The following is a 10,691-nucleotide window of genomic DNA, read 5'->3' on the forward strand; positions in this document are numbered from 1 at the left end:
TCATGTCCTCTCCCAACAATTGTACTGTCCTCATTACCACCACTTGAAGTGCAGTATGACTTCAACTTTACCAATCGGCGCCATATACCCGTTTTGTTCTGTTATGACTAATGCCTTTTATATTCATATTTATGTAAGCGCTTAAAAGATACAGTCGTTAATGAGTGGTTCTGAAAAATCCCTCCAATCATAATAATCAAATTCTGAGCTCGGAGACATTTTTTTTGTTCATTCATTCATTCATTTTCTACTGCTTTTTCCTCACGAGGGTCGCGGGCGTGCTGGAGCCTATCCCAGCTGTCTTCAGGCGAGAGGCGGGGTACACACTGGACTGGTCGCCAGCCAATCACAGGGCACATATAGACAAACAACCATTCAAACTCACATTCATACCTGCCGATTAACCTAGCATGTTAATTGCCGGTCTGCGCGCTAACCACTCGACCGCCGTGCAGCCCAGTAATAAATTTATTTTTCATATTTAAAAAATGGAATAAAAATATGTAAATTAATAGAAATCAAAATACATCAAAATTAATATTTTAAGTAATTTTTAAAATTATTATACATATAATGTCAGTGTTTTTTGTACATTTATTTTCTGGCAATATTCATTCATTTTCTACCGTTTACCCTCACAAGGGAGGCGGGGGTGCTGGAGCCTATCCCAGCTGTCTTCTACACCCTGAACTGGTCGCCAGCCAATCACAGGACACATATAGACAAACAACCATTCAAACTCACATTCATACCTGTCAATTAACCTAGCATGTTAATTGCTGGTCTGCGCGCTAACCACTCGACCGCCGTGCAGACCAGTAATAAATTTATTTTTCATATTTAAAAACTGAAATAAAAATATGTAAATTAATAGAAATCAAAATTAATATTTTAAGTAATTTTTTAAATTATTATATATATAATGTCAGTGTTTTTTGTACATTTATTTTTTGGCAATATTCATTCATTCATTCATTCATTTTCTACCGCTTATCCTCACGGCGGTTGCGGGGGTGCTGGAGCCTATCCCAGCTGTCTTCGGGCGAGAGGCAGGGTACACCCTGGACTGGTCGCCAGCCAGCCAATCACAGGGCACATATAGACAAACAACCATTCACACTCACATTCATACCTATAGACAATTTGGAGTCGCTAATTAACCTAGCATGTTTTTGGAATGTGGGAGGAAACCGGAGTACCCGGAGAAAACCCACGCATACACGGGTAGAACATGCAAACTCCACACAGATGGTGTGGAGGGTGGAATCGAACCCTGGTCCTCCTAGCTGTGAGGTCTGCGCGCTAACCACCCGCCCGTTTTTTTGTTATTGTAATTATCACAAATCATTCCAAATGTACAGACTGTTCAAACCAAGAACTCCAATTCTGACTTGATTTGACACTCATGACTATTTTATGCCTCGGTACTCTACCGCCTGCTGTTAAACAACCATTGTCGGTTATAATTTAATGAGAGTTACACCAAAAACAGTCCAACTCTCATGTCCGTGTCAGCGCGTTCTGTTCACCGCTTGTTCGGATGCCGTCGGTGTTTGTGTCACACAGCATTTCCAACAGATTATCAAAGCAGAGGATGTTCGTAGGATTTTGTACTCGAGGTAAATGAACCGTACGTAGTCTGAAGTTCTTTTGACAATGTTATGGTCGTGGTTTTATTTCATTTGAACATGCATCAGATTACAATTGAATGCATCACATAATCAGTTCACAGTTCCACATGTCCAAAAGGAGTAGGAAGAAGCAAAGCTTATTAAATCCTACCCCTCCATCTGGTTCTTTTACAATCAGTAACTGTTACATTTGTTCACTTCCTGCTTTCCTAATATGGTTTAAGGTTTTTTTTTCTTAAAATTTTTTTGTCCCGTACCAAAGTACAAGGTGATATGACCATACAATGACAAACAACATGTCAACTACAAAGAAATGAAAGACACATAATTCTTAGTTGTTTATTTTGTACTTATTATTATTATTTATGGAGAATTATGTGTTTTCTATGAAATAAAAGGCCTATTTATGGTAATGGTAATGGTTTTATTTCATTTGAACACGCATCAGATTACAATTGAACGCATCACATAATCAGTTCACAGTTCCACATGTCCAAAAGGAGTAGGAAGAAGCAAAGCTTATTAAATCCTACCCCTCCATCTGGTACTTTTACAATCAGTAACTGTTACATTGGGCGGCACGGCGGTCTAGTGGTTAGCGCTCAGACCTCACAGCTAGGGGACCAGGGTTCAATTCCCACCCTTGGCCATCTCTGTGTGGAGTTTGCATGTTCTCCCCGTGCATGCGTGGGTTTTCTCCGGGTACTCCGGTTTCCTCCCACATTCCAAAAACATGCTAGGTTAATTGGTGACTCCAAATTGTCCATACGTATGACTGTGAGTGTGAATGGTTGTTTGTCTATATGTGCCCTGTGATTGGCTGGTGACCAGTCCAGGGTGTACCCTGCCTCTCGCCCGAAGACAGCTGGGATAGGCTCCAGCACCCTCGTGAGGAAAAAGCGGTAGAAAATGAATGAATGAACTGTTACATTTGTTGTTTTATTTTTGTCACGTACCAAAGTACGAGGTGATATGACCATACAACGACATTATGATTATTACAGGTTATGGAAGAAATTATTGTGATCTGGTACTTTTACAATCAGTAACTGTTACATTTGTTCACTTCCTGCTTTCCTAATATAGTTTAAGTTATTTTTTCATTTTATTTTTGTCACGTACCAAAGTATGAGGTGATATGGCCATACAATGACATAATGATTATTACAAGTTATGGAAGAAATTATTGTTTGAAATCAACAAAGTAGAGTTGTGATGGCAGAATGATGGGATGGGTCTACCTGAAAACCAAAAGTGGTACATCGGACTTTTAGTGATCCGCTTCACCAAGGCCGGATTCACTGGCCATCGGGAGTACGAGAAGTTTTTCTGGTGGGCCAATCAATAATAGCCGATTACCGGCTGTTTATGTATGTGTTGCTAAGCCTTGTCTTGGCAACTACGGTAACTTATGCACCATTCCTGGAAACTGTCCGTTGGGCCCCACAATCTCTTGGGCGGGAGGTCCCATTTTGTGTTAGTCCGAGATTACTAATTATAGAATAAAATCATACAATTAAACCGCTTTGGTGTCAGGGTCGATCCCAACTGGCGTTACTAAACACTTCATACTGAGTTTTATGTTTGGTCTTCAGATGACGTATTAAATATTATTATTAAAACCTTTTGAAATTGTCGTTTTACAAACATTGCAAGTGGTGGCACGACTGTTCTTCTTTTATGCAAGAAGTACTTCCATCCGACATTGGCATTCCTTTGTTTACTGAGTAAAGCACAAAGATCAGGTGGGTTCATGCACTGATCTCAGATCAATCAAAAATGCAGAAATATCCTATTTTCCTAAAATAATTTGGATATGTTCAGGTCTGACCGAGAAACCCAACCGTTTTGATATGATAAAACAAAGCCTAACATTTACACCGCAGCATATCCACCATTACTATGGACCGTTGTAGACCCGACTCAACATTTTATGTGTTGCTCTGGGAGTTTAGATTTCTCCCATCATAATAAAAATCCATAATAATTGGTTGTTGAAAACCGCCAAGGACCATCCAAAGCAAGCTTATTTTTTATTTATGCTCACCTTTTCACCTGCTTGGGAGGGAGCATATTATTGTTGACTTACTATCTTTGCACTCTGTTTAAATCAAATAATGCCTCTGACTGCTTTATCCTATTGCTATTTTTAGGACCGTTATCACACACATAGCGGTCAGAGGTTGATACACTGTACACTCATCATGGGCATGAATGTCATATTCATTTTGAATCCTGAATGATTAATTTGAACCGTTCTTCCTCCATGATGGAATGATGATACGTATTTTTCGTGGGTACATCAACAAGGTACATCGAAAATGGAGAACATTTTCAGTTACTGGTTTCCCTCAGGTCACGGAATACAGTACAGCTACGTCTCACTCTGTGAAGTCTTCTTCAATCCTGCTGGAATCGTTTGAGAGCCTTTCCACTGTGACTCATTGCATTTATTCTTAAGCCTCTTTCTGTCGTCTTTACATGTCCACTGGTCCAAACATCCAACTTCCCATCCGTCATTCAACACCAGACTCGAGGTCTGCCTCTCAGATCTCCCCAGAGTCCAAAAAAGCAGTCAACACAGGCATCTTGCTGTTTTTAATTCATTTTTTTTTTCGCATCTTCCCCCGCAAAACATCTTATTCCAAACCCTCTATATTGTTTCCACGTGCGTTGCACTTAATTAATGTTATTATCAAGGGAGTTTAGCCTACACAGTCTCTCTTCACTGACACTGTTCTGCTTCATTTGTCTCCACAGTGGTAGGGAAACTGATATGTACACCTACCCACTTCAGATCTTGTTCCATGGGCATTGTTGCAGTGCTTTCACCAGTCTTTTAAAGAAGCAATTACGAACATGGAAGGGGGGGGGCATTCATTTCTATGACAACAAGAGCTACTATGAATTCATTTACAATTTCCAAATGACACACATTTGGTGTAATCATACCAAAATGTGTCTGGCAAGACATGTGTTTTGTCCCACAAACAAATAAAGCACTCTTATGACAATACATAATTCATTCATTCATTTTCTACCGCTTATCCTCACGAGGATTGCGGAGGTGCTGGAGCCTATCCCAGCTGTCTTCGGGTGAGAGGCGCTGGGGTACATCCTGGACTGGTGGCCAGCCAATCACAGGGCACATATAGACAAACAACCATTCACACTCACATTCATACCTATGGACAATTTGGAGTCGCCAATTAACCTAGCATGTTTTTGGAATGTGGGATGAAATCGGAGTACCTGGAGAAAACCCACGCATACACGGGGAGAACATGCAAACTCCACACAGAGATGGCCGAGGGTGGAATTGAAGCCTGGTCTCCTAGCTGTGAGGTCTGCGCGCTAACCAGTCGACCACCGTGCCGCCCACAATACATAATAGTAATATAATTATATTTCCATTAATATGTCATCTTTCACCAGCATTTGTGATGTGACAAGCAATTTGTACTTTAACATTTGCAGCATTTCTTCCAACGTTGGCTTTTGAACTTCATTAAAGAGTAGCATTTCTTTTTTTCAATGACTTTCTTTGTATTTACTTTGCCGACTAAACATCTCGGTGAGTATTGACTGTCAGAATGAAAGCTCTGCATCTCGAGGTGTTGTGTTTTTTTTCCCACATGGGAAAACTGGGTCAGGTGGATATGTTTGAGGTGGGCAAGTTTGTAGTGTTGCCTTTTATTTTGCTACTACTTTGGAGTAAATTCGACATACTGGCTTGTTTGTGTTGATGGGCTTTGTGGAGTCCATCCATCCGTTCATATATTTTGTTCTCCTTATTCGGATCGAGGGGGACGCAGTCTCAGTTGGGAAGCCTAGACTTCCCAGTCTCCGACTAACTCTTCCGGTTCCACTGGGGGGACACCGAGGTGTTCCGAGATCAGCTGCGTGACATAATCTCTCCAGCATGTCCTAGTTCTACCCCGAGGCTTCCTCCAAGTTGGGCAAGCTTGGAATACCCCACCAGGGAATGATCTAAGAGACACCTCCCCAATTAAATCAAATAGTATACTACTGCTTCTCTTCAACCAATTCATATTCCGAATTGTTGGATGACAGATGATAAAGTGTATGTCATACACTATAAGAACGGACTAGGAGTGCAATGATACATTCGAGACACCCTTTTTGGGTGGTAGTTTGCGATTACACATGATTGCAACATTTCTGTTTGTAGCCAACCCATTCTGAGAATCGGCCTCTTTTATTGCAGACATGCAGGCTCATGAAATATGCATACGGTACACGTTCCCAAATATTTGCATCAAGTATTTTGCAGTGCAGTGTAGGATGACGTGAGGTTAGATAGATTGCCATCAACCTATTAGCATTGGCTTTAACACCTTGTCAATCACACAATTAGATGTGGTGACAACAATATGGTCTCTGCTGCCCCTCTCTGGCCATAGATATACAGTACAGGTTGTTCCTAAAATTTAAAATATAATATAAATAATTAGTTATTAACTAATTTATAGTTCTAGTATTAAGTTTAGATATTATTTAGTTATTTAATTAATACTCTATTATTTGTTATTATATTGTGATTAATTTGGATTGTATTTAATTCTATTTAATTGTGTGATTATCTAGGAGGACCAGGGTTCGATTCCACCCTCGGCCATCTCTGTGTGGAGTTTGCATGTTCTCCCCGTGCCTGTGTGGGTTTTCTCCGGGGTACTCCGGTTTCCTCCCACATTCCAAAAAACATGCTAGGTTAATTCGCAACTCCAAATTGTCCATAGGTATGAATGTGAGTGTGAATGGTTGTTTGTCTATATGTGCCCTGTGATTGGCTGGCTGGCGACCAGTCCAGGGTGTACCCCGCCTCTCGCCCGAAGACAGCTGGGATAGGCTCCAGCACCCCCCGCAATCCTCGTGAGGATAAGCGGTAGAAAATCAATTAATTAATGAATGAATATTGACAAAAATAAATGTACAAAAAACACTGACATTACATATATAATAATTTTAAAAATTACTTACAATATTAATTTAGATGTATTTTGATTTTTATTAGTTTACATATTTTTATAAATTTTTTTAAAATATGAAAAATTATTTTATTACTGGGATGCACGGCGGTCTAGTGGTTAGCGCGCAGACCTCACAGCTAGGAGACTGGGTTCAATTCCACCCTCGGCCATCTCTGTGTGGACTTTGCATGTTCTCCCCGTGCGTGTACCCCGCCTCTTGCCCGAAGACAGCTGGGATAGGTTCCAGCACCCCCATGACCCTTGTGAAGAAAAAGCGGTAGAAAATGAATGAGTTAATGAATGAATGAATAATTATGTGATCTTATTGTGAGATTGGAGCAGTCGGACAGTCGGTCTGCTACCCCAATCTAGTATATCTCTGTATTTCCCAATCATCCGTTATTGACTTAATTCAGCTCTGAAGCATAAATTGAGCCTTTTTACGCATGAATGCTATAAAATGTCATTCAAGCAAGACACGATGTTAATGACTTTTTGCTCACAAGCCTTTTTTTTTCTCCTTCCGCCACATGCATTCAGGCATATGGGCACAGATACTGATGGGCCAACCCCATACGGATGTGATTGAGGGTCAGATGGTGATTCTGAAGGCCTCATACATCTCAGCGCCTGGAAGTGACTTGAGCACCCACACCATTCTCTGGAACCTTGTTTCCAACAACACTCAGCTGGTAAGGAAGCAAACGGTCATGTTGAATTTGGACCAACCTCTTACTGTTTTTAGTAGTTTTAACCACTTATGGCTTGCAAAGTTGTCGATCAGCCAAATGTAATGAGTGTAAACAGCTCAGTGATTTTCGGAGGTTGAAATAAAACTACAAAATACAGTATTTCTCCATGAAGACATTTTTCCTACAAGGACTGTGTCCTTTTTACAGACGTTGGCATACTTTTTACATAACATTGACTTGTTTTTATTAAGTACAGGGGGTACTTAGGTTTTTGTTATTAATTTATTCCAAAAATTCACATGAAAACTGAAATGAAACAAAATGTCATGAATCCGTCCGTTCCACATGATACATAATCAGTCTGGAAAAATTTCAGTAGAAATTCAATGACCCCGGTTACGGCACTGTATCACAACCTGGGACACAACACTGGGATTGATTTGCCCACTGTATCAGTAATATCGACATTGGGATCATTCCACCCACCTCGTATGCTAATGTTAGCATGCTAGCAGTGATCACGTCCTAAAGTTAGCATGCTAGCACCAAGCATAATAGTGTCTACCCGACCTGAAAACGGCAAAAATTGTTACTATGCTAATATTAGCATGCTAGCAATAGTTAGCATGCTACTGAAATGATGATAACTTGTTTGTTTCAGATTATCTCTTACACAAAGGGCTCCATAAACGTGGGGAGTGCCCAGTTTAAAGGCAGAGTTGGGTTCACCTCAGGCATGCCCTCAAGCGATGTTTCGCTGTACATCAACAACACCCAGGAATCCGATTCGGGACGCTACCTCTGCCAGGTCATCATTCCGGATAACCCTGGCTTCACTGCTGATCTCAGCCTGGACGTCCACGGTAAGACACACTTTAAGACTGAATGGTGTTTATTGTGTAACGTAACAAAATGTTATTATTCACATTACTTGGGCCCTTTGTTCCTCAGTACCCCCTGCTGTTCCAAAGTGCAGCTTATCAGGCAGAGTAGAGCTGAAAGGAAATGTGACTTTGAACTGCAGGTCCAGCAATGGGAAGCCGGTTCCTTTGTACAGGTGGAGGAAAACTAGTCCCACCTCTGAAGTCTTCTTTTCACCTATGCTCGGTGAGTTTCGACGGGCTACTACGTACGTAGCTACAATAGTTCGCTATGAGTACACACTTCAATGGGTAAACTTTTGACTGATAGTATATGTAACCACGCAAAAAACGAAGTGACACCTGTATACATTGCATAATGTGCACCACGAATGCACCATCCCTGATGTAAATGTCATTGCAGATGAGAAGTCAGGCACTTTGAAGCTGAGTAACCTGAGCAGGAACATGTCAGGGAAGTATGAGTGCACTGCCAGCAATGCAGCCGGATCAGAGAGATGCTTCATCAGCCTGGAGGCCATCACATGTATGTACACTATACTCATGTAACATGTATGATCTGGTAAAAAAAAAAAAAGACAGAAAGCTCATCATAAATTGAAGCGAGGTTAGCAGTTGTGACTGGCGGTTAACTGATTTGCATAATCACTAACAGATGTATAGTTGAATCATAAGGCTCATTATCACATACTACAGTATTAATTGGCCCTGTACCCTAGAAACCGCCCATGAATGATACGGGAAAAGGTTGAAATGATACTGTGTCAAAGCCCAGGGCAGTGATACTAATAAAATATTGAGTTTAACCATGTCCAGTATCAGCCCCCGTAGCTGTCCACTCAGAGCGCACTGCTCTGGTATCGTGCCCGTGAAACAACCAATCAGAGAACAGCACACGAGTGCTTAGTGCCTAGTGCTTCTCCAGTCACCAAAAAACCCAAACTTGATTAATGGAACTTTAATTGTCAGACATTGATAAGATAAGACTGTTGATAAAATATTATTGTTGAAATATTTTTGCAATTATTGTGTTTACACTGTTTAGATATAATACATGTAATAAACTGAATTTTTTCTGGAAACAAAATCGTCTTTTGATTAAATAGTATGTGATAATAAGCTCATGATTAAATAGTATATGATAATAAGATCATCACATGGTTTGTCTGGTATCAGGCCCAGTATCATGCCCCCAAGTGTCAGTATCAGCCCGAGACTGGAGGTCGAGGTCGAGGTTGAGGGCCTGATACCAGACAAAACCATGTGATAACCTAAAATTATCACATACTACAGTATTAATTGTCCCTGTACCCTAGAAACCGCCCATGAATGATACGGGAAAAGGCCGAAATGATACTGTGTCAAAGCCCAGGGCAGTGATACTGATAAAATATAGAGTTTAACCATGTCCAGTATCAGCCCCCGTAGCTGTCCACTCAGAGCACGCTGCTCTGATATCGTGCCCGTGAAACAACCAATCAGAGAACAGCGCAGGAGCGTGAACACACAGCGTTTGTTTTGCTGCCGTCTGTGCTCTGTCAACATGATATAATACATGTAATAAACTGAAAATTTTCTGGAAACAAAATGGTCTTTTGATTAAATAGTACGTGATAATAAGCTCATGATTAAATAGTATGTGATAATAGGATCATCACATGGTTTGTCTGGTATTAGGCCCAGTATCATGCCCCCGCGTGCCAGTATCAGCCCTCGACCTATAAATACATCATGCTGTGTTTGTCTTTCCAGCCAATAATGTCGGTGTGATCGTAGGCGCCACTGTAGGCTCAGTGGTCGGCTTCCTCTGCCTTTTCTTCTTCCTCTCTGGCTTGTATTTCCTGCTGAAGAGGCGGAGAGATAGCGAAGATGACATGGCAAATGAAATCAAGTGAGTTTTTCCGATGAGTCGTTGTATTCTTTTCATTGAAAGTGTGCATCAGTCTCTTTCGACCGAGACGGACATTGACATTTTTTTTTAATGTAGCTACAATTCATAACATAACAACTTACTCATAGATCTTCCATACAATGGAATATACCGATTGTGGCGACTAGCTTGAATGACAAACAGTGACAGGTGGCATACCACAGGGATTACTACCGGAACCAATTTTTGTCTGAAATGCACAGGGTTGTATTGTACAGAGAGCACATCCTATGTCATGACATAGGCTAGGATTAGGTTTAAATGCACCAAAATGTTTCCCGAAATTGTTTGGTCTAATTCGATCATTGGCCAAACGCTGTCTTCGGGCGAGAGGCGGGGTACACCCTGGACTGGTGGCCAGCCAATCACAGAGCACATATAGACAAACAACCATTCACACTCACATTCATACATGCTAGCGTCCAAATTTGGAATGTGGACTGGAATCACATGGAGTCCAGCACAAACAGGTTTTCAAAGGGTAGTGGTCCAGAAGTGCTTATTTTGAAAGGGTAGTGGTCTAGAAGTTTGTATTTTCAAAGGGTAGTGGTCCAGAAGTCCTTATT

The 10,691-nt window shown here is 41.0% G+C and overlaps 1 protein-coding gene across 1 annotated transcript in view; it reads left to right on the forward strand.

Moving 5' to 3' along the window:
* esama (endothelial cell adhesion molecule a) overlaps positions 1-10,691 on the forward strand; it is a 56,649-nt gene that overhangs the window by 40,448 nt on the left and 5,510 nt on the right. Inside the window, exons 3-7 of the mRNA XM_058086075.2 lie at positions 7,163-7,314; positions 7,976-8,177; positions 8,266-8,421; positions 8,599-8,721; positions 9,948-10,086. Of these exons, the coding sequence (XP_057942058.2) occupies positions 7,163-7,314; positions 7,976-8,177; positions 8,266-8,421; positions 8,599-8,721; positions 9,948-10,086 (772 nt within the window). The remainder of the gene's footprint in view (positions 1-7,162; positions 7,315-7,975; positions 8,178-8,265; positions 8,422-8,598; positions 8,722-9,947; positions 10,087-10,691) is intronic.

The sequence above is a fragment of the Doryrhamphus excisus genome, linkage group LG21 (genome assembly GCF_037039965.1).
Source record: "Doryrhamphus excisus strain RoL-2023G ecotype Guam linkage group LG21, RoL_Dexc_Guam_v1.1, whole genome shotgun sequence".
Taxonomy (NCBI): Eukaryota; Metazoa; Chordata; class Actinopteri; order Syngnathiformes; family Syngnathidae; genus Doryrhamphus; species Doryrhamphus excisus.